Genomic DNA, 25584 nt, shown 5'->3' on the forward strand with positions numbered 1-25584 from the left:
AGTCAGCAATAAAAACATCACTCTAATTCCAAGAAAGCACACAATACTGTTTTAAAATCTATACCAAACCAGAATTTTATATGTCTAATTTACCACAACTGCTGAAGGAAGTATGCCACCCACAAAGTAGTTCAGGCGTTTTAACCCATAACTTGTTAAATTCTAGCTACCAATGTGTAAAAATTGTATTCATTTATTTAGAGTAAGTATTACAGAATATAAATGCATAACAATTAAACTGTATACTTTTCTCTTGTAGAAGAAGAAAGATAAAGAGAATAAAAGTGTAGATGAGAAAAACCTCTTTTACTCAATGGTAAATTTCAGTCAATTCACTTTTTACCAAACATCTATGTTACCAGCATTGTAAAGGTTCAATTCTTTGAAAGACAAACTACTGTGATGTTCTACCTTGATTTGTACAGAGCTCATATACTTCAGGCCTCTTCAGACACAATTACACAGGTAATAATACCTATTACAAGGAACAGCAATGGTCTAGAAAGCTAATATATATATTAATGTACCACCAAAAAGAATATACAATATAAATTTTAATGGCACAATGGAATTGAAAGTACATTAAAACAAAATTTAACTACTTTCTTTTGCTAGAAAAGTGATGCTTGAGCTATTTTCAGAGGAAAATCCCTGAATAAAAAAACTCTTCAATATCTTTGTTATTTCTCAATAAAACATTTCTACATTAATCCCTGCCTTTCCTTAGCTTACTGCTGTTGCAGTATTTAAGTATTACATATACTATATAAATGTATCACAGCTGCACAAATACTTAAGATGAACACTGGAAAGCAGGGCCAAATTTTAGAGGCAGGATTCCACAGGATCCGAAATTTAATTACATTTTAATGTATGGGGGGGACAGAAAATGTATAGTTGACAGAGGTACAAAGAGAAATAATCTTGTTTTTCTTAATTTTATAAAGTCATTGCAAGAAAAATACATTCAAGATCATCTTTATTTTCTATGAGCCTGGCAAAGACAACTAAAAACATCTGGTACTGGTGAGGATAAAGAAATGGATACTTTTCCATATACTGCTGTGAAGGGGTAATTTGGTCCCAAAATATTGGTGCGAACTTTACAGAAGGCATTAGGCAAAGTATTGAAAATTTTTTAGGGGTGCCTGGGTGGCTCAGTCAGTTGAGTGTCTGACTTTGGCTCAGGTCATGATCTCACAGTTGGTGGGTTAGAGTTCTGCATCAGGCTCTGTGCTGTCAGCCTGGAGCCTAGCGACTGCTTTGGATTCTGCATGTCTCTCTCTCTCTCTTAAAAATAAATAAACATTAAAAAAAATTTTTTTAAGGAAAAGAAAATTTTTTAAATATCCCTTACCTTCTGATCTCACAATTCTGTTTCAAGAAAACTACAATATGGAAATAATGAGGCAAGTGCACATATATATTTATGTGTAAGTATTAAGCATTATTTATAATAGCATATAGGAAAACAAAAATTAAATTTCCATCTGTGGAGCATCGGAAAAACTGTTTTAAAGCACATCCATAAAATGGAATATCATATAGCCATTAAAAAATAATGAACTAAATAAAACAGCACCAGAGCTCTAGGAAGAGAGTTTCTGAGAGAAGTCCTATATTGGAAGGATAAAGTTTAAATTGTTTAAGCTTCCAGGTAGAAAAGAAAATAGCAGCAATGAAAGAAAAATCAGCGTTGTCACTGGACTTGTCACCAGGAACACCAATTAACGTTATGTTTCCGCAAAAGATCAGCTCAAATGTGGCTTCAGACTGCTAAACCGGCTCTGGCTCTCTGCTATGTAACAAAACACAAAACTACAGATCCACTTAGTCAATCAGCCAGAGAGCTAAGGAAATGTGAATAAATAATCAGGTAAGATTTAAACACCTAATATTTTGGTACTATTTGGTATTTCTAATTCTACTAATAATAGCTAATATTACTGTTACTACTATTCTTACTATGCGCCAGGCTCTGTTCCAAGCTCTAAGAACTTTCATATTAACTCATTTAATTCTCATAAGGACAAGACAGATACCGTTACTCCTACTTTATAGATAAGGAATCTCAGAAGTATCTTGTCTAAGCAAACAAGGAGCAAAGCTAAGATATAAACCAACAGTTAACTACTCAAACCATCCTCTTAACCACTGCATTTATACTGCCTCTAAATGAATACGATCCTGATATAAGGAAACACTTGTGAAATAAGACCTATACCTAAGTTCAGCTACGCTGTGTTCACTTACCTATTTGATTTTTTTAAATTACTACAAATAAACTCTCTCCTTACTTGTTTGCTACATCTCATTTTAGGACATTTGCTTCTATTTACAGATAAAATGAAGGGTAATCTTAAGCATGACTGAAAGCGTCATCATTCAAGATTTCATCTCTACCCATGACTGCCACCTACTGGGTTAAAACAAAAATCTTCATCAATACAATCAGTACAAACCATTTTGAGTAAAATATGAAAAAAGAGTAAGGAAGATAAATATTACAATATGCATCAACTTTCAGGGGACATTCTCTGTTTATACCATTAGCAAAGACTCAGTTTTTTTTTTAATTAGTGATTTATGCCATACTGACAATTTCAACTAAAAGAACACTGTCCCACCTCTGAAGTTCCTGTGGATGACATTCCCCCAGGGTCTCTACACCACTGTATGAACATCACAATGACAGTATGCAAGAGCTACTATATGAGTTCCTATGTCAATCTTCCCTCTGTCTTAGGTGAGCTCACGAACAGAAACCTTATTCACTTGGACATCCGTTGTATCAGTGAATGTGCTGAATCAAAAAATTCATGAAAAGAAGCTTGAAGACAACGTATCTTAATTAACTGTTGTCTATTTTATAAACATAAATCGTACCTTCAACAGAATTCTCAACACAAGTAGTTTTGCCTCCTGGGGGAACATTTGGTAATATCTGGGTACATTTTTAGTCGTCGCGCTGTAAGGAAAGGTATGGCAGTGACATCTAAAGCAGCCAAGGATTCTACAAAACATCTACAATACAGAATAACAATTCTAACACCAAAAAAAAAAAGATCACCCAGCTCCAAATATCAATACTGCCCTTGTTGAAAAACCTTTCTTCCTCCAGCCATCCTTCTTTGAAAGTATAAAGATTAATGAAAAACATCAGTTTATGATAACTGAGCCTACAACCAAATTCTATATACATATATAAAGTACTTTTTATAGTGGTTTAATATACACATGATTTCCTAGCAACATACAAGATATATTATACAGAGAATATAGTATGATTAACCTTTGCAAGTCACAGAAAAACTTCACTTTGTATTTTGCAGACCTTTGCCAAGAGTTCTTTACCGCTTAAGGAAAACACTGATCATGGTATATAGGTTGCTACTGCATCATGACATTTGTACTGGTCCATCTGTAGCCATCGCATCCCATAGTGACTCTACACATAAAGGTCAACAACTATATTATTTATATTCTTTTTATATTCCAATATGTGCTTGAACAGATTAAATATTAAAAATATTGAAATAAATTTTTTATAAAATATAAATCAATTCCTTTTATTTCTCCTTTCTGTTACAGTTAGGGTATTATAGTTTTTTGTTTTGTTTTGTTTTTTAAAGAAGCTCTATGCCCAATGTGGGGCTCACAACCCTGAGGTTAAGAGTCACATGCTCTACCGACTGAGCCAGCCAGGCGTCCCAGTATTATACTGACTTCTAAGAAATTATGTCTAAAAGTAGGTTGTATCATCTTGAAATTTCATTTTATAAGAGCAAAGAAGATGTTACAAAGTATTTGTTACTCAAGGCCCACTGAATCTGATGAATAAAGGATTAAAAACCACTAGTCTGTGAAAAAAATCAAAGTCTTTACTACAACCTTTGCCTTCACTATTCTCTGCTTGAACCCCACTTCCCCCACAACAGCACACACATGGGCACCATTCCGGTACTTTGCAAGGCTGGCTCCACCTCATTCCATGGCTCCTCCAACCATGGCGGTCTTCTCTGAGCTCTATCCCCCATGCCTTTACTGGCTTGCACATACTACATTTGTCTCTTTCCTAGAATTTGATACAATCTGTAATCATTTTTATTTTTTGTATTGTCTACTTTATCCTTTAGAATATAAACTCCACAAAGGCAGAGAATGGTCTACCTTGTTCACTACTGTATCCCTATATTTAACAAAATGAGTAGGGCATATAATAGGACATCAGTAAATATTTGTTGAATAAATGAATTCATGAATACACTATAATAGACCATTACCAAAATTTCAAAAAGTGTCAATTAGAAAATAAAAACAAAAGAACGAAGTTGATAAAATGATACCAATAAGTTTAAGCAAATTACTTAGAGATATAAAGAGAATCACTTTATATACACAAAAGAGCCCCCCCAAATTATATAATTTCCAAACAAATAATGGGGCGAATATATCACATATTAAAGATAATAAATATAAAATGACATTTCAAAAGGTTAAAACCGACTGTATGTCAACTACAAAGGAAATATATACACAAAAGACAGGATACAAAAAAATGGGCAAAAGTATATCAGTCAAAAAAAAGGGCAAGGGATTAAAAGAATAATGAGATAAAGTCAGACTTTAAAGTAAAAAAAAAATATGAACTACAACCAAGAGGGGATGCTTTATAATGTTTATGGATACAGTCCTTAAACTAGGATTGTCAAGAATGTTTATAAGCTAAAAACTCTGCAGGAAAACATACAGGAAGTACTGGCAAAATTAACAACCAAAAGGCAATGGCAGATTTTAATGTTTGCTCAGTCACTGCTCATATGAAGTAGTCAATCAAAATTTAGTATGTAAAAGGTGATCTGATTGTATGTTCCCTTAAAACAAAAACACAACAACAAAAGTAAAATAGATAAACCAACAGCATAATACAGAAATAAGGGAGAACGCCCAAATACAAAAAGTTAACAATAAAAAGGGAAAATTACACAAAAAAATTAAACACGTTCTAGGGCCACACTCTGCAAAAGCATATGCTATTAAATTTGAAAATTAAAAGTGATTTTAGGAAAGAACAGATTGCCAAAAATTCACAAGGTAGGAAACTTTATGAAGGACATAACCAAAGAAGATATGAAGAATGCTGTCAAAGCAGCCACAGCCAGACACATGCATCCATGAGTTTTCGTGTTCAAATCCTCAAGGAATTGAATATTCTCACAAGGAAAGAATGGGAAAGGGAAGGAAAAGGACAGGAATGATGGAAGGAAGGAAAAACAGTACTTCTGTTTGGATGTATCCAGCATCACACCCAAAACAAATCCTGAGAAAGTAAACAAAAAAGAGAACACTGAATACTGAAGCAAAAATCCTTAATATACAGGAAAAGAATCCAGAAATATAGAACATAAAAAAAGGGTTATTCTAGGAGTGTAAGGACAGTTCACTATTAAGAAATCTAGTAATATATTTCAACATATACTAAGTCAGAAACAACAAAGATCTTAATAGATGCATAATCTGTCAGTTTACCTTCCCAATATCTCCAGATATATACAGCTATTTCATAACATAAAAAATACATACACATATCCAGCATGTAAGGTGTGTAAGAATATTTGCTGCAGCATTATTATTAAATACTTAAAAATCCATTTATCAGGTACACTTATATAATGGAACACTAAATAGCCATATAGCATTATAGAATATCTCCAACAGAGAAAAAGCAAATTAGAAAATTAGAAAAATAAACATCAAACAATTTACACAACTTACTTCTAAATGTGTAGGATTTTACGAACAAGCATATATGGTTACTTTTATAATCTGGGTAAAAAAAGTAAAAATCCTCATCTTGTCCTTATAAACCAAGTAATAAGGAGATGGGAAGAGTTTAAGCCAACAAAGGCCATATAAAACAGCAAATAAAAATAGGGATAATATTAAAGAATAGAACTTTAGAAAAAGATAACGCAAACAGGAAAAGGCTGAGCAAAGTTAAAACAGTGATATCCACAGAAAAATCGCAACAGGGGACAGAAAATAATGGCTTGGTATAATGTTTAGTGTGAGGATTACAGCGGAAATTAAGTATACTCCTAAAATTTCTCCAATGAAATTTTACCAAGAAAACCTAGAGGTCCATGCTATTCTTAGCGAGCTACTGCAACCTCAACATTTGCCTCAAATTACACATCCACATAACACAACAGATATGCTACACCATGCTGCCATCTGCAGAGCAGACTTAATACTAAAAATTCCCAGAGAATGTTTTGATTGATAAAGATATCAAGAAAAATGGTAGGGGGAACTAAAACTAGTGCTATACTATATTAGAAAGTGAAGAAGAGAGACAGCAGGTGGAATCAGCAACATGGTAAGAAAAAGTCATTATTAATACTTCAAGCTGAAAAATCAAGAAATAAAAATATAAGCATATTATAAGGGGAAAACCACTCAAAGAATTAAAATAAATCCAATTAGGGGCACCTGGGTGGCTCAGTTGGTAAGCGTCCGACTTCAGCTCAGGTCACAATCTCACGGTTTGTGAGTTCGAGCCCCTCACTGGGCTCTGTGCTGATAGCTCAGAGCCTGAAGCCTGCTTCAGATTCTGTATCTCCCTCTCTCTCTCTCTCTGCTCCTCCCCGACTCACACTCTGTCTCTCAAAAATAAACAAACACTAAAAACAAAAAAATTTTAAGTAAATCCAGTTAAGTATGGCCACAAATGAAAGGGCCTCCAATTAGTGAAAGGAAAAATGTATCTGCTTTTCATTGTAAGATCTTCCTATTGGAACACGTGATACTTGTGATTTTTTTTTAATACTGCAAATTGCTTTCAAATGGATTAGCTATGCCAAAGAATAAAGGAATCAGCTATTTTTTTTAAACTTGTAAATATCTTAAGGATCAAGTCCACCGCTATGTTTTTTCAAAGTGTCAAATCAGTATGACAAGTATAAAAGTTTTCAAAAAGCAACTCAAGTAATACGAAAACTGCTAAGCCAAACTTTCTTAAATGAGTATCACTACAGTGTACAGAAGGTCACTACTACCTTATTGACATACAGAAAGCTTACTTTATTTATTAGAAAGTGCAATACAGAATAACTGGAATGCTTTGAAATTTTTTATTTACAGTAAAAAACATTTATTGAGAACCAACTATATACAAGGTACTCTCAATCATGATTTTCCAACAAAACACAACATTCTACTTCCTAAAACAAATCATGGTCATCTGCGTAACTTCAGGTTGACTAAACTCCTATCTACAAGCACCACAAGCCTAATATCTGCAGCCAGATAACAAATAAAAGAAAAACTTAAGAGCTATTGCAAAAATTGCAAAATCATAAGACATGTATGGGCTACTAAAGGGACAAGAATTACATGTACACTTTTATACAAAATTATTCCTTCAATAGAAACTCTTTTATTTAATACAATAAACAAAAGTCACTAGGACTACCAGGCATGCATAACAATAGTTTCACTATTTGGAATTTAATATTACTTTTTTATTTTATGTAATTCTATAATGTTAAGATATTCTGGTGTAAGTTTATGTTACTTTTCAAATTTTATAATTAAAATGGTGTTTAATTCTTTTCTTGCCTTTTTAGTTCAAAATTAATACAAATTTACAGTACAGTCTCACACATGTTTAAATGAGAATTTTTATTTATTTATTTATTTTTGAGAGAGAAACAGAGCACAAGCAGGGGAGGGTCAAAGAGAGACAGGAGACACAGAATCCAAAGCAGGCTCCGGGTTCTGAGCTGTCAGCACAGAGCCCAACGTGGGGCTCCAAATCACAAACTGCGAGATTATGACCTGAGCTGAAGTCAGTCGCTTAACTGACTGAGACACCCAGTGTCCCTAAGTGAGAATTTCTACTTGTATAGGTATAGATTTCCCATGACTAAACCCTTGTTTAACTATTTTACCTGACAAGTATTAATGAAGTATTTTTAATTAAAATCCAAACACAGGCATCACACATTTATTATAAGATTCACCATAAGCTTATTAGCATCTGACTCTACAAGAGTCAGAGAAAAAAGTCATCTTCCCTATCCAATCTGATAATCAACTTATAAATTACTTAATATTAGTCACCAACAGAATTTTGTTCTTTTTCCCATCCTGCATCAAGCTTTCACATCAAGATATGCAGTATTTGTAAAATAATAGAAATAAAGAAATAAACTGGTACCGCTGACATATAAGCATAAAATATCTAACCTACTATATGATTACAAGTACAAATAACCTAAAATCTTTCAAATTCCATATTTCAAATTGCATTCTCAGAAACAATATGTTAGAAGATTAGTTGTGTTCTAAAAGATAAGGCTAAAAAAGCACTACTACAAAATTTGTTAACATAGAATTATGTTACTTTTGAGAAAGAGACAGAGCAAGGAGCGGGGGAAGGGCAGAGAGAGAAGGAGACACAGAATCACAGGCTCCAGGCTCTGAGCTCTCACCACAGAGACGGACATGGGGCTTGAACTCATGAACAATGAGATCATGACCTGAGCAGAAGTAGGACGCTTAACTGACTGAACCACCCAGGCACACCTATAATAGGATTATAAATATAAATTTGTCACCCTGTATTTGTAATATTTGAAAACTAAACAGAAAGGCTCACCTTCATCCACAGAAAACTGACAGCTCTTATCATTGAAGAAAAGAATTTTCTTTTTATCAGGACGATTTACAAATAGTATCTGGTCCCCCAAAGCCTTAAAAGACAAAAAAACAATTTTTTTTCAGTTAACTTCCAAATTACCTCCCCCCAACAAAATATTTTTTTTAATAAAAAAAAAAAAAGTAGTAGTCCTTGTAAGTCTATTTGACAGAGAGAGAGAGAGAGAGAGAGAGAGAGAGAGAGAGAGAGAGAAAGAGAACACGAGCGCGTGTGCACCAGGGAGGGGCAAAGAGAGAGGAGAGAGAACCCTAAGCAGGCTCAGCGCTGTCAGCATGCACCCCAATGCAATGCTTGAAACCATGACCGTGAGATCATGACCTGAGCCAAAACCAAGAGTTGGACACTTAACTGACTGAGCCACCCAGGTGCCCCAGGACTCCTATTTCTTTTAACCTTCAGTATACCATTAGGGTCTACTATACCCAATTTTAATTCTCAAATTTCTTTCAATGAGCAATTCTCACTACTTTTATGTATTGATATTTCAAGAGTTTTATTCTTAGAGATTTCCAAAGTACAGAAAGAAACCTTACTTATTTTTGAAAAAATCCAACCCATGTTGCAATTTAATGTAGGTCCACTGGAGCCTTTTATTAATCTAAGAAAAACTGTGTGATCTTAGTGTTCTTACTTTCCCTCTACTTTAAAATATTTTGCCACTTATTTACCATTAGCAATTATTTCCAATTATGCTTTAAAAAGCTAAAATTGTGGGGCACCTGGCTGGCTCAGTCAGTGTAAGTGTCTGACTCTTGATTTCAGCTCATCATCTCATGGTTCATGGTTTTGAGCCCCACACTGGGCTCTTTGCTGACAGCATGGAGCCTGCTTGGGTTTCTCTCTCCCCGCCCCCCCCCCCAGCTTTCTCTCCCCCTCTCAATAAATAAATAAACATTATAAATAGTAAAAAGTTTTTTTTTTAAAGGAAAGAAAGGTTATATCACCTACAAGTGTAATATAATAGTGAAACAGTGAAATTCTATCACTTAGAAGTGTGATTCAATTTGTGTTATTGCACTGCCCAAACTATTGCATTATCTTTCAGAAGATATAAAAGACTACAGAGTGGTCTTTGTTATCTTTTAGCTTTCATTAAATATTTGACAGTTCACAATTTTTTATTTTCTGCTCCTTAGAGCAATGACAAGAAAACTGACGGAACATACTTCACCATTATTAATGAATGAGAACAAGAATACAGAAAGCCTGATAGTAGCACTCACTCTAGACTCTGATGATGGTGAAATTCATTATAGAAATAAAATCTAAACCTGTAAGTCTTTGGACGACAATACCATAGATGAATCACCTCAAGCTTAAGAATCAATGATTGATTGACATATTGCTAAGGATTTAAATATATAAGGTATTTTCCTTCAGTTAGTTTTTCAACAAGAAGGAATTCACTGTACAATACTATGTGATATGAACCTTTGCCATTTCACTTTGCTAAAAAGACGTATAATAGTATTCTTTCATCTTTCTGATGTGTTTGCCAAAATACACTTGATACAGAAGTTTGCTATGTTAAAATCTTATAAAAATTTCCAGTAAAGTTGTTTTTCACCATCCTTTCATTCTTATTTATATAAATTATTCATGACATAAAATACTTTGAAAAATAGTTCAGATAAAAAGTTCAAAGTAATGGTCATAAAAATGCTCACCAAACTCAGGAGAAAAACAGGTGAACACGGTGAGAACTTCAACAAAGAGAAAATGTAAAAAGCTGAAAAATCAGAGCTGAAGAATACAATAACTGAAATGAAAACTACAGTACAGGGAATCAACTGCAGATCAAATGACACAGAAAAAATGGATCAGTGATTTGTAAGACAGGGTAGTGGAAATCACCCAATCAGAACAGCAAAAAGAAAAAAGACAGTTTTTAAAAATGAGGATAGTTTTAAGGGACCTCTGGGACAACATCAAGCATACTAATATTCAAATTATAGGGATCCCAGAAGGAGAAGAGAAAAAGGAAAGAAGCCTACTTAAAAAAATAATGGCTGGAAACTCCTCTGACTTGGCAAAGGAAACAGACATCCAAGTCCAGGAAATACAGAAAGTCCCCAATAAAGATGAACAAGAGAGACCTATACCAAAAAAGATCTATGCCAAGATACACTAGAATACAATTATCAACAATTTAAAAAGTTGATTTTTTTTTTCTTAGGTTTATTTATTTTGAGAGAGAGAGAGAGCATAAGCAGGGGAGGGGCAGAGAGAGAGAATCCCAAGCAGGCTCTGCACTGTCAGCATAAAACCCAAAGTGGGGCTCGATCTCACAAACCATGAGATCATGACTTGAGCTGAAATCAAGAGTCAGATGCTTAACCAACGAAGCCACCCAGGCACCCCAAGAGGAAGAGTGATTCTTAAAATCAAAAACAACTATTTACAACCTACAGAACCCCTCTAAGACTAGAAGTTGGTTTTTCAGACAAAAATTCAAAGGCCAGAAGAGAATGGTACGACATATTCAAAGCAATGACAGTAAAAAACCTAAAACCAAGAACTTACTCTACCCAGCAAGATTATCACTCAGACATGAAGGAAAGAGAAGAGTTTCCCATACAAGCAAAAGTTAAAGGAGTTCAACAACCAACCAACCTTATAAGAAATGTTAAAGGGACTTCTATAAATGAAAAGACTGTAACTAGAAGAAAATTATGAAAGAAGGCATTTTAGTGGTAAAGGTAAACATATAGTGAAGGTAGTAGATCAACCACCTATATAGTGTGATGGTTAAAAGACAAAAGTAATAAAATCATCTACACCTACAATAATTGGTCGAAGAACACAAAAAAATAAGATATAAAATATGACATGAAAAACAAAACGGGGGTGGGGCAGTAAAAATGTAGGGCTTTTAGAACATATCTGAATTTACACGACCATCAACATCGATAGACCACTATATACATAGGATGCTATGTATGAACCTCATGATAAACACAAGCCAAATACCTATAAGAGATACACTAAAAAAATAAAGAGAAAGGAAAACAAACACTAAGGAAAAGTATGATCGCAAGGGAAGAAAGCCAAAAAAGAAGAAAAAACAGAACAAAAACAAAAAAGAAAACAACAAATTAAATGGCAATGAGTACATACCTACAAATTACTACTTCAAATATAAATGGACTGAATGCTCCAATCAAAAGACATAGGGTGGCTGAAAGGATAAAACAAAACAAGATGAAAACAAGACCCAGGTATATGCTGTCTACAAGAGACTCACTTAAGATCTAAAGACACACAGAGACTCAAAGTGAGATGAAAAAGACATTCTCTGCAAATGGAAACCAAAAGGAAGCTGACTTGGCAATACTTATATCAGACAAAACAGACTACAAAAGTCTGTAACAGAGTCAAAGACAGCATTACATCATGATAAAGGGATCAATCCAAAAACAGGATATCTTTGTACCCAACATAGGGCCACCAAAATACATAAAACAAATATTAACAAAGTAATAAGTTGACAGTGATAAAGTAACAGTAGAGTTTATACCCCAGTTATATCAATGAATAGATCATCCAGACAGAAAATCAGTAAGGAAATACTGGCCTTAATACATCAGGACAGCAGAATTAACAGATACATACCAAACATATCATCCAAACACAGCAAAATACATTTTATTTTTAAAAAAAAAATTTTTAACATTTATTATTGAGAGACAGAGAGAGACAGAGTATGAGCATGGGAGGGGCAGAGAGAGGGGGAGGAGACACAGAATCTGAAGCAGGCTCCAGGCTCACAGAGCCCAACGTGGGGCTCGAACTCACAAACCGCGAGATCATGACCTGGGCCAAAGTCGGACACTTAACCGACTGAGTCACCCAGGCACCCCCAAAATACACATTCTTTTCAAGTGCACATGGAACATTCTCCAGAATAGATAGCATGTTAGACAGAAAACAAATCTCAATAAATTTAAGAATACCTAAAGCATATCATCTTTTTTTTTAATGTTTACTTTTGAGAAAGACAGAGACAGAATGCGAGCAGGGGAGGGGCAGAGAGAGAGGAAGACACAGAATCCGAAGCAGGCTCCAGGCTCTGTGCTGTCAGTACAGAGCCCAACATGGGGCTCAAGCTCACAAACCAAGAGATTATGACCTGAGCTGAAGCTGGACACTTAACCTACTGAACCACCCAGGTGCCCCTCAAATATCTTTTCTGACCACAATAGTATGGAAACAGAAATCAGTTATAAGAAGAAAAATGCAAAAACACATTAAACATGTGGAGGCTAAACAATATACTACTATACAACTAATGGGTCAACAAAGAAATGAAAGGAGAAATTAAAAATACTTTGAGACAAAAGAAAATGGAAATACAGCACACCAAAACTTATGAGATAAAGCAAAAGCAGTTCTAAGATGGAAATTCAAAGCTATAAATGCCTACACCAAAAATAAGAAAAATCTCGGGGCCCCTGGGTGGCTCAGTCGGCTGAGCACCCGACTTCAGCTCAGGGTGTGATCTCACGGTTTGTGAATTCAAGCCCTGCACTGGGCTCTGTGCTGACAGCTCGGAGCCTGGAGCCTGCTTTGGATTCTGTGTCTCCCTCTCCTGCTCACACACTCTCTCTCTCTCTCAAAATAAATAAACATTGAAAAAAAAAAATCAGTGATCCAAAAAAAAAAAATCTCCCAACAAAAAAAGTCCAAGACCAGGCAACTTAATTGATGAATTCTACCAAACATTCAAAAAAGAATTAATATCGATCCTTCTTAAACTCTTCCAAAATAGGGGAAGGGAATACTTCCAAACACGTTTTATGAGGCTAGCATTAACCTGATATCAAAACCAGACACAGATGCCACAAGAAAAAAATTGATAGGCCAACATCTCTGATGAATACAAATACAAAAATCCTAACACAGTATTAGCACATAGAATTCAACAATACACTAAAAGGATTATATACCATGATCAAATGGGATTTATTCCAGGGACGCAAGGTTCAAATGCACAAATCAAACAATGTGATATACCACATTAACAACATGAAACGTGGAAAAATCATATGACCTCTCAATAAATGCAGAAAAAGCATTTGACAAAATTCAACATCCACTCATGATAAAAAAAAAAAAAAAAAAAACCATCAACAAACTGGGTATACAGGGAATACACCTTACCATAATAAAGTCCACTTATGACAATTCCACAGTTAATATCACACTCACTGGTGAAAAACCAAAAACTTTTCCTCTAAAATCAGAAACAAGACAAGAATGCCTGTTCCTGTCACTTTTATTCAACACATTACTGGAGGTGCTAGCCAGAGCAATTAAATAAGAAAAAGAAATTAAGGGCATCCAAATTGGAAAGAAGAACAAAAAGTGTCAGTAATTTCAGATAATACGACATATATAGAAAACCCTAAAGACTCACCAAACTTTTAGAATAAATACAGTACAGTCGCAGGATACAAAACCTATATACAGAAATAAGTTACATTTCTCTACACTAATAACAAACTATCTGAAATTAAGAAAATAACCCCATTTGCCAGTGCATCAAAAAGAATAAAATATCTAGGAATAAAGTTAACCAAGGACGTAAGAAACCTCTACACTGCAAAGTGTGAGACATTCATGAGAGAAACTGAAGACAACACAAATAAATGGAAAGATACACCATGCTCATGGATTGGAAGAGGACCATTGTTAAAATTGCCATACTATCCAAAGCAAACTATGGATTCAATGCAATCCCTATCAAAATTCCAATGGCATTTTCCATACAAAAAGAATAAACTAATCCTAAAACTTACATGGAACCACAAAAGATCCTGAATAGCCAAAGTAATCTTGAGAAAGAACAAAGCTAGAGGTATCACACTTCTTGATTTCACACTACATTACAAAGCTACAGTAATCAAAAGAGTATAGTACTGACAAAAAAAAGTGTTACACAGATCAATGAAACAGAATAGAGAGCCCATATATGCATATATGGTCAACAGATTTATGACAAATGAGCCAAGAATAACAATGCACAAAGGGCAGTCTCTTTAATAAGTGGTGCTGGAAAAACTGGGCAGCTACATGCAAAAGAATGAAATTGGACCACTATCTTACACCATTAACAAAAATTAACTTAAAATGAATTAACGACCTGAATATAAGACCTGAAACCATAAAAGACGAAGAAGAAAACACAGGTGGATAAGTTTCCTGATATCAGCTTTGGAGATGATTTGTCAGACTTGACATCAAAAGCAAAGACAACAAAAGCAAAAAAGTGGCACTGCATCAAACTAAAAAGCTTCTGCACAGCAAATGAAACCAATAAAATGGAAAGGCAACTTACTGAATGGGAGAAAATATTTGCAAATCATGTATCTGATTAGGGGTTAAGATCACAAAAATATGTAGGGGCACCTAGGTGGCTCAGTTGGTTGAGCAACTGACTTCTGTTCAGGTCATGATCTCATGGTCTGTGAGTTCGAGCCCCGTGTCGGGCTCTGTGCTGACAGCTGAGAGCCTAGAGCCTGGAGCCTGCTTCGGATTCTGTGTCTCCCTCTCTCTCTGCCCCTCCCCACTCATGCTCTGTCTCAGAAATAAATAAACATTAAAAAAAAAAATCACAAATATGTAAAGAACTCATGGCACCTGACACCAAAAAAACAGTCTAATTTAAAAATTGGAAGAGGATCACAAATACATGTTTCCGAAGAAGATCTACAAATGACCACCAACACAATCAACATCATCATCAGGGAAATGCTAAACCACAATGAGGTATCATCTCACACCTGTTAATAATAGCCATTATTATAAAGACAAGGTATCACTGTTGGAGAAGATGTGGAGAAAAGGGAACTCTCATGCACTGTTGGTGTGAATGTAAATTGGTGCAACTGAAAATAGAACAACCCTATACTTCAGTAATCCAGTTCTGGTACTTATCCAATGAAACCAAAAACACTAACTGAAAAGGATACATGCACTCCCTTGCACACAGCACCATTGTTCACAATAGCCAAGATACAGAAACAACCTAAGTATCCATTGATGGATACGTGGATAAAGAAAATCTGATACACACACACACACACACACACACCTGAAATATTATCTAGCCATAAAAGAGTGAAATCTTGCCATATGCAATAAAATAGATGGACCTTGAGGCCATTATGCTAAGTGAAATAAGTCAGAAAAAGACAAATGTATGATCTCACCTTTATGTGGAATCTAAAAAAAAAAAAAAAAGGCTCATCAATAGAAAACAGATTAGTGGTTGTCAGACACAGCAGATGGGAGATGGATGTATGAAGGAGTCAAAAAGTATACACTATCAGTTATAAAATAAATAAGTAAAGAAGTCATGGGGATGTAATATATAGCACACTAAGTACAGTTAATAAAACCGTATTGTTTACTTAAAAGCTACTAAGAGAGTAAATCGTACAAGTTCTCATCACCAGGGCACCTGGGTGGCTCAGTCCATTAAACATCTGACTCTTAACCTTGGCTCAGGTCATGATCTCATGGTTCGTGAGTTCAAGCCCTGCATCAGACCCTACACTGACAGTGCAGACCCTGCTTGGGATTCTCTCTCCCTCTTCCTCTCTCTCTGCCCCTCCCCGGCTCATGCACACACGTGGACCCTCTCACCCTCTCTCAAAAATAAACATTTAAAAATAAAAATTGTAAAACACTTGCTGTTTTTTAAAACAAGATATTATTAATTCAAATTATACTAAGGCACAAAAAGAAAAGAAATGTTACCTTGATAGCTTTCTGGGAATTGGGTAGTCCTTCCTCTATGTCTTCTAAAAGAATTCCTCCTAAGCCTCGCTGGTCATGCTTATCTAACAGCCTAAGTAGGGCTTTCTTATCTTTCAAGTTGTATTTGGGCTTGAAGGCATACTTCCCATCTATCACTTCAATTTTCGGATTATTGACTAATGCCTGTAATGATGACAGAATTTGGATATATTAACAAAAGGAAACCTCATATATACATTCTTAAATTCTATTAATTATTTTAAAAACATCAAACCCAATATAGTTGTATGTTAAAAGTATCTTGTGAATTATCAACTAGCATATCTAAAATACTGGACATCCAGGATCCAAAAACAACAGGTAGAGATCAGCATGTTGCTCACTTTTTATAAAAGAAACTTATTATCTACATCAATTATTTAAATGAGAAAAACCATTTTATCACAACAGATTTGAAGAAACTATACCCAGATTCTCTTGGAAGATAAATAAAAAAAAGAATAAACACCAGTTAACATTAGTAGACAAAGTGTACTGGGTATTGCCCATCCCACCCTCAAAGTACAGTTTATCGCATACTGGCACTATGCAAGAAACATAACCCTGGGAGGACTTTATCAATAGTCTGCCCCACCTGGTATCAAATGGTACTTATAGGTGTGGAAGGAACTGAAAAGTACCAGACTTGTGCATATAAGAAATCTACCGATAATGGCAGCTTGAGAATGAAACTGAGTAGGAATGCAGGAATTACTGAATATGAATTATATTCTTAGTTCTGCTATATAGCTACTATCAGAAGGAAAGCTCCTCAAAGAAGAGCTATCCTATTTATTTTCTTCTGCAGCTGCCAGCCTGACCCTGGAAAGGAGAAAGAGAAGAAACAAAGAAGAAAGGAGGGGGAACAGAAAAGTAGTAATAATTTTAAACTAATGTTGGTAGTCCATGAAATTTCAAGATTGGGTAAAGCAACAGAATTTAAATGTGGATTACAACTATTTGTGCATCACTGATACAATGAGCTATAATGTTACTGATTAACTGTTCATTTTATAAAAATCAAGTACAGTATCTTGCTTAGTAAAATAAATTATTAAGTTATATTTTAGGAACTTTACATTTGATTTTTAGAATACAGCACTGGTCACACAAAGTATTCTTCTTAATTGTCATTTCATACTTAAGTAGAAATGAGGGAAATGTGTGAATTTTTAAAAAGCTATTAATTTCTAAATTAGCATGGTCACTGATTATTGTGGGGTTTCTTTTCTTCCAATGATGTGTGTACATACACAATGTTAAGGATTAGTTTTTGAAGTAATCTGTTAGAGGCAATAATATCACCATCACGTCATAATAGTAGTAACAGCATAACAAGTATCTCATTATCCCTATACTACCTCATGGTATAAATGTCTAAAACATACATAAAAAACAATACAATTTGACAAAATACATTCTAAATTTAGCAATTAAAAAAAAGCAATTATCCTGGAAAAACTTAAATGAAGTGGTACAATGACAGACTTCTTTATAATTTTTATGCTAAAGTCTTCGACATTTTGAAATAGATACATAAGATCTTAAGAAAACCAATAAATCAAACCACCTTAAAATGTGTATGTTTAAAAAACAAAAACAAAGACCCTATGCCAATTCTTTTAAGTAAAAATTATTTTCAGATTTCAGTATATTAAAAATCTTAGTTACAGCAAATATTTCATGGTAACCAACTTTCTTAATGCTATTTTAAGCCTAGTCTTACCTCAGTCATTAGCCATTGTTTCTGCTTGAGTCCTATATCTAAATGTTGTGTTTCATCCAAAATTTCTTCTAAAGTGAGAGGATGTGTATCTCCTCGCTGATGCCGTGTCTATTGAGGGAAAACATTGTTATTAGGAGACAGTTTTAAAATACTACATGTATTAAGTAATAGATACAAGTAAGGGAATCTTTCAGGAATGTAGAACATGTATCATTTGAGGCAACACGATTATAGTGATGAACAGAATGGACTATAAAAATCAAACAGAACTGAGTTCAAATTTGCAGCTCTAAAAAATCAAATGATAAACTGAGAAAAAATATTTTCAGCTCATTATCACAAAGAACTAATCTTCCTAATATTTTAAAAGCTCCAAAAACCTAATAGGAAAATGACCCAAAGTCAGGAGCATATAAATCACAGAAAAGGAAATGCAAAAAACCTTAAATATATGAAAAGATACTCAACTTACACCAAAATATTTCATAACCATTACACTGGCAAAAATCCATATTTTTTATGTTTTTTTTTTAATGTTTATTTATTTTTGAAAGAGAGACAGAGTGTGAGCAGGGAAGGAGCAGAAAGAGAGGGAGACAGAAAGTCTGAAGCAGGGTCCAGGCTCTGAGCTGTCAGCACAGAGCCTGATGTGAGGCTCGAACTCACAAACCACGACATCATGACCTGAGCTGAAGTCGGATGCTTAACCAACTGAGTCACCCAGGTGCCTCATCAAAAATCCGTATTTGATGACTCTATCAATGAGGGTGTAAAGAAACAGGCCTTCCCACACACTGCTGGTAAAAATGCACACTGACACAACTCCTAGGGAACACAATTTGGCAATATAAATGCATTTAAACGCTTTGACACAGCAATCCATTTCTAGGAATTTACCTTACAGCACAACTTAAAATAAGTGACACAGTCACTGCAGCTCTGGTTGCAAAAGGAAAATATTATAAACAATATGTGGCCAGCAATTGATTAAATCACCCAGACTGATTAAACTATAGAACATCTATGCTACTATACAGATGTTTAAAAAGAAAATGCAGATGTTCTCCATGTGCTAATTTGGAAAGCAGTCCAGAACAAATTATTGAATAAAAACATGCAGGGTCACCTGGGTGGCTCAGTCAATTAAGCGTCCAACTTCAGCTCAGGCCATTATCTCACAGTTCATGAGTTTGAGCCCCGTGTCAGTTTGTGCTGACAGCTCACAGCCTGGAACCTGCTTCAGATTCTGTGTCTCCCTCTCTGCCCCTCCTCTGCTCGCACGTGCTCAAAAAAATATATCAACATTAAAAAATAAAAAAAACTTTTTTAAAGTCCTCCAAACAAAACCCTCCTGTGAATTTAAAATCAGTTCATTACAGGGGCGCCTAAGAGTCTCAGTTAAGCATCTGACTCTTGATTGTGGCTCAAGTCATGATCTTCGCAGTTGTGACATCCAGCCCCATTATCAAGCTCTGTGTTAAGTGTAGAGCCTGCTTAAGATTCTCTCTCTCCCCCACCTCAGCTCCTCTCCCCCGCTCACACACTCTCTCTCCCCCCACCCAAAAAATCAATTCATTGCAAAAATTAAAAACCCTGATGGGGCGCCTGGGTGGCGCAGTCGGTTAAGCGTCCGACTTCAGCCAGGTCACGATCTCGCGGTCCGTGAGTTCGAGCTCCGCGTCAGGCTCTAGGCTGATGGCTTGGAGCCTGGAGCCTGTTTCCGATTCTGTGTCTCCCTCTCTCTCTGCCCCTCCCCCGTTCATGCTCTGTCTCTCTCTGTCCCAAAAAAAATAAACGTTGAAAAAAAAAAATTTTTTTTTTAAATAAAAAAAAAACTGACTGGCATAAGGACAGATGGAAATTTACTAACCAAACTCACAACTGGTGTGATGGATTAAAAAAATTAAAACCATAATTTTGTAATTATGTACCGTTGTCAGTACATTTTGCATCCCCTCTCCCAAATACTGCAACCTCTCCAAAGACTTCCATGCCCAAACCCTGAAACCTGTGACTATGTTACCTTATGTGGCCCAAGGGACTTCACTGGTGTGACTAAATTAAGGATCCTGAAATGGAGAGATTATTGTGAATTATTCAGGTGGGCCCAATATAATCACAAGTGTTTCTAAGGGGAAAAGGGAGACCTCAGAGTCAGTTATGGGACAATGGAAGAGGTCGGAGTGATGCAAGAAAGGACAGGTATCATGAAATGCAGACAGGCTCTAGAAGTCAAAAAAGAAAACAGGGGCACTTGGATGGTTCAGTGGGTTGAGCATCCGACTTCGGTTCAGGTCATGATCTCACAGTTCATGAGTCTGAGCCCAGAGCCTGGAGCCTGCTTCATATTCTGTGTGTCTCCCTCTCTCTCTGTCCCTGCCCTGCTCACACCCTCTCAAAAAATAAATACATGTTAAAAAAAAAAATTTTTTTTTTAAAGAAAAAACAGGAAGTTCCCTCAGAGAGCCCCCTGAAAGAACCAGCCCTGCCTACACCCAGACTTCAGCCCAGTGAGATGGATTTTGGACTTCTGACTTCTAAAACTGTAAAATAATAAATTTGTGCTTTTTTAAGCCACTAAGGTAATTTGTTACAGCAGCAATAGAAAACGAATACCTGTACTTTCTTCCCTTTAAATCTATAAATCTTGAAGTATTTATAGCTATACATCAATTAAAACCAAGTATCCAGGGGCGCCTGGATGGCTCAGTTGGTTGAGCATCCTGCTCTTAATTTCAGCTCAGGTCATGATGTCACAGTTTGCAGGATTGAGTCCAGCCATCAGGCTCTGTGCTGACAGCACAAAGGCTGCTTGGGAATCTCTCTCTCCCTCTTTCTCTGCCCCTCCCTGCTCACACAAGAAGATGCTCGCGCGTGTGAGAGAAGATGCTCTCTCTATATATACACACACACACACGTGTATATATATATAAATAAACTTTAGGGGGGAAAGTAAAAAATAAACAAAATAGTTATTCTGTATCCTCCATTAACACTGATTAAATCTAACATATTTGCCTTAGTTTTCTTCACATTAGAAACTTTCCCCCCATGAAGTTAAATATAAAATTATCAAAGGCCAAGTTAATCTTAAAATCTAAGCAGAAAAGAATGAATGCATCTCAAGAAAAATAAAAAAGCACTAGCCCTATCTTTATTATTATATTTAAATTTAAGTATGGGATTTTTACAATCAGAACAAGCTGAAAAACGAAAGTAATATTCATTGTATGAAAGCCTAACCATTTTCACTGAACTATGTAAACAGAGAAGCCAAACACAGCTGTCAAATTATCAAGTGAAAACCTGTTATAACAAAATGAGGGGGAAAAAAAAGAGCAAGAGAGATAAACCTGAGAAACTCAAAATTACTTCCTTATTTCTTGCTCTTCGATCAGGAGTTAAGAAAAATGAAAAAAAAAATGAAGGATGCATAGAGAGACTACGTAACACTCTAAAGCTAGTTTTCAGTGAAGAACAATTACACACCTTTGTTAAATTCCTTCCTGATCACTAGATGATTTTTGGCGTATTGCATTTTGTATTTTATTTCGCTATTTTTTTTCTTGCAACTTCGTAGAAATTGGCTTTTTTTTATAGTGGCCTTATTTTTATCAACCTTAATTCTAATAGCTTGCATATTCTCTTGGCTTTCCTATGTATTTAATCATGTCATCTACAGTTCTACTTCTTCCTTTACCGTTTTTACATCTGTTACTTCTTTTTTCCTGCTTCACTGCACTAGGGGGGACTTCCAGTGTAATACCCAACAGATGTTGTGACAATCAGTACCTTTTATCTTTTTCTGACCTCAGGAGAAAACCATTCACTGTTTTACCCTAAGTATTTGGGTTTTCACAGATACCATCTCATCACAGGGTGCTTGACCAGTATTCCACAGAATCCTAGGGTTCCATAAGATGTCACTAGGGGGAGCATGAGAAACTGTGATTCTAAAAAATAAACATCAATTCTGCAACCACACATACCATGCAACCTGAGGGCTCACAGCAACAGGCAAACTACTGAGCAGCCATGCCAACGTTTTCATCAGGTCTTTTAGCACCACGTGGCAAGTAGGGCTATGTTCACTTGGACAAGCCCGTTACCAGTTTCCAATGAAATAGAGAGAAGCCACTGATAATTGGTAAGCTCTATATTGCACAAACGGGAGCACAGTAGGCTGACAATGTCAGCAATTCCCTTCCAAATTACCTCCCCTAACCTCCCACTATACAGCGCCAACTCACTCACGGGAGTTCACAAGCTCTGCTGGCAAAAAGGAAATCTGAGGGAAATATTCATTCTGAACAAGGAATTTGTACATACCAGGACTCACCTGCCCCAGGCTGCTTTGCTGTTGTAAATGTTGTAAAACACAGATCACATAGTAAAAAGAAGTAAAATACATTGTGAAGTGTTTGTTTTTTGAAATATTCTCATTTAATAAATCCCTGCGGTTTGATAATTTGTTAGCATTTGTTTTATAAACATGTCTGACAGTCCAGTGCAATGATTTTTTAAGATGAGATTAAGTGACAGAGAGGATTCAAAGCCCAGTACCACAAACAATTCTAATAAGGTTAGTAATCAAAAACTATAATCCCCTGTTGAATCACTTTATTGTACACCTGAAACAAATATAACATTGTATGTTAACTACACTAGGATTAAAATAAAAACTTAAAAATAACTAGGGTCACCCAGCTGACTCAGGCAGCATGCGACTGGATCTCGGGGTTGTTAGAACCCCATATTAGGTACAGAGTGCTTAAAAATAAAATCTAAAAAAAAAAAAAAAAAAGAGGCCTACCATTCTAATGAAAAGCTACTCGCCAATTTTAGATGGGCTGGTAACCCAAGGTGTCTTATTTCATTGTACACTGTCTGTAGCAAACAATATGTAATGGCTCCGGCAAAACTGAAAAGATTCTTAACTATAAGCCACAGACACTGGACACAGTCGATGTACTTAATATTTTAAATAGCTACTGGAATCTCAAAACGAAACAGAGTTAAGCTTTTGTTAAAAAAAAAAAAAAAAAGTCACATTCAGTGAAAAAGCTCAGGAAACAAGTTATTGGTAATAGAACTTACTGCCCAGAACAGAGGGGACTTAGAGGAGGGAAATCACAGTTGGTAGGAACCTAATAATGACAACATGTCAAATGATAGTAAAATGCACGGCATGAGAAATTGAAAAGTACCAAAAAGTATAAGGTAAGTCGACAAACTGAGGACACATCACATAATGCTGCACAAATTTAACAAACTAACAACAGCTTGTCTATGCAAGTTGACAAATCAACAGGTTTCACTAATAAATGTAGTAATTTATTCACTATTCACTATTCATCGTTTTTCACTAATAAATGTAGTTTGTGCAGAATCTTTAAATGACAAATTTCAAGAAAAACTCCTCTGCCACAAAGAACTGCCACGACAAAGCAAAGAGCAGGATATACTTGATGTAGTGCCTTCACATCTGGAAACAAAGGTCTCTCTTAGAGTAACTGCTCTGTTATCTTCACTGATGTGCCCCATCAATGGTTGGCTCAATACAAGGTTTTAACTCTCGTGAAAAAACAAATATTCTGATGTCGTCACAAAATACTATTTCTTCAGAGAGGTACTGGAATCAAAAACCCTTGAAATGAAAAATGTCCCAAACGATGCTTTAAAAATGATCTGCTTTATTAAGCAGAGACTAGTGCACTTCAACACATAAATCTATGTACAGAAATTCAGTGGCTTAGCAGAGGAGTCCTTGAAAGAATATTTAAGCTAAAAGGTGAATTTCAGCTGAAAGGTCGTACTTTACTGAATGCTTTGAAAATGAAGAATGACTGCAGAAGCCAGTTTTCATAGCAGACATTTTTTTAAACCTATGAACTGGCTGAACAAGTTTCTGCAAGCCTCAAAAACAATGCTTTAAGTGATAAGACTTCGAAGGAAAACAGAATCTCTGGAAAAGTCATGTGACAAAAGAAAATTCTATAATGCTGTTCGGTCTGGGGAATGAGGAAGGATATTAGCAAGTCTCAAGCATTACTGAAAACCACCCAGAAGAACTAAGAAAACAAAATTAAACAGTGTTTTTCCTACCTTTCAACACAAATCTACACCTGGAAGAAGGACCCTTTCTCTGACTCTTCTGTTCATCTGAGAACAAGTAAGTTGCCTACTTAGATAAGGTTTAAAAAAAAAAAAAAAATCGTAGATGGGGCCCCTGGCTGGCTCAGTCTGTGGAGCATGCAAATCTTGATCTCAGGGTTGTGACTTCAAGCCCTTCATTGGGTGCAAAGATTACTTAAAACTAAAATCTTTAGAGGAACATGGGTGGTTCAGTTGGTTGAGTGTCTGACTCTTCATTTCAGCTCAGGTCATGATCCCAGGGTCATGGGACTGAGCCCCACGTCAGGACTGGAGCCTGCTTAAGATTCTCTCTCCCCCACTCTGTGCCTCACCCTCTCTCCCTGCTTGCTCACTCTCTCTAAAAATAAAATAAAATAAAATCTTTAAAAAATATCACAGAAAAAATTGAATTTTACCTATACTACTGACTCACATTAAAGCTGATACCCTATCTGGGAAGGAGGAACCACACAAAGGAAAAGAGTAGGCTAAAAAAATAGGACAAAATACAAAGACAGAAAACTGACATTCTCTACTCAACAGAAAACTGACAATTATTATTGACTTATCATATCCACAATTTACTGATTAGATAATAAACATGAACTATAGATATAACAATTTTTACAAGATTCTCTAAGACCTAAAAATGATAAAATATTTCAAGGGTTCTTTCAGGGTACAATGACTGACAAAATGCTCTTCTACTGGTTTAAGGCAGTTTGCTTCTACTACTGATTTGTTATAAGTTTTCATCATGAATCAGTGTTAAATTTTGTCAGAGGCTTTGTAAGAGGTATGAGGTAAGAGGTATGAGGTATGTAAGAAGTTTAAGGCAGTTTGCTTCTACTACTAATTTGTTATAAGTTTTCATCATGAATCAGTGTTAAATTTTGTCAGAGGCTTTGTAAGAGGTATGACATGACCTCTTTTTTTTTTTATAAAATTTTTTTTTTCAACGTTTTTTATTTATTTTTGGGACAGAGAGAGACAGATCGTGAACAGGGGAGGGGCAGAGAGAGAGGGAGACACAGAATCGGAAACAGGCTCCAGGCTCTGAGCCATCAGCCCAGAGCCTGACGCAGGGCTCGAACTCACGGACCGCGAGATCGTGACCTGGCTGAAGTCGGACGCTTAACCGACTGCGCCACCCAGGCGCCCCTGACATGACCTCTTAATATGACTTCAACTGTTTTTTAAA

At 35.7% G+C, this 25584-nt stretch overlaps 1 protein-coding gene across 3 annotated transcripts in view; it reads right to left on the reverse strand.

Annotated features, from left to right (window-relative positions):
- The window catches only part of GTF2E2 (general transcription factor IIE subunit 2), a 78057-nt gene that overhangs the window by 15643 nt on the left and 36830 nt on the right, over window positions 1-25584 (reverse strand). For 2 of the 3 annotated variants that reach the window (XM_027077316.2, XM_027077315.2), the window contains exons 4-6: window positions 18249-18356; window positions 16484-16666; window positions 8663-8756 (exon numbers count right to left, since the gene is read on the reverse strand). In XM_027077316.2, the coding sequence (XP_026933117.1) occupies window positions 8663-8756; window positions 16484-16666; window positions 18249-18356 (385 nt within the window). Of the gene's footprint in view, window positions 1-2886; window positions 2969-8662; window positions 8757-16483; window positions 16667-18248; window positions 18357-25584 lie in introns of all 3 variants that reach the window. The other variant, XM_027077317.2, reaches the window with a different exon arrangement.

Source organism: Acinonyx jubatus, chromosome B1, assembly GCF_027475565.1.
Source record: "Acinonyx jubatus isolate Ajub_Pintada_27869175 chromosome B1, VMU_Ajub_asm_v1.0, whole genome shotgun sequence".
Taxonomy (NCBI): domain Eukaryota; kingdom Metazoa; phylum Chordata; class Mammalia; order Carnivora; family Felidae; genus Acinonyx; species Acinonyx jubatus.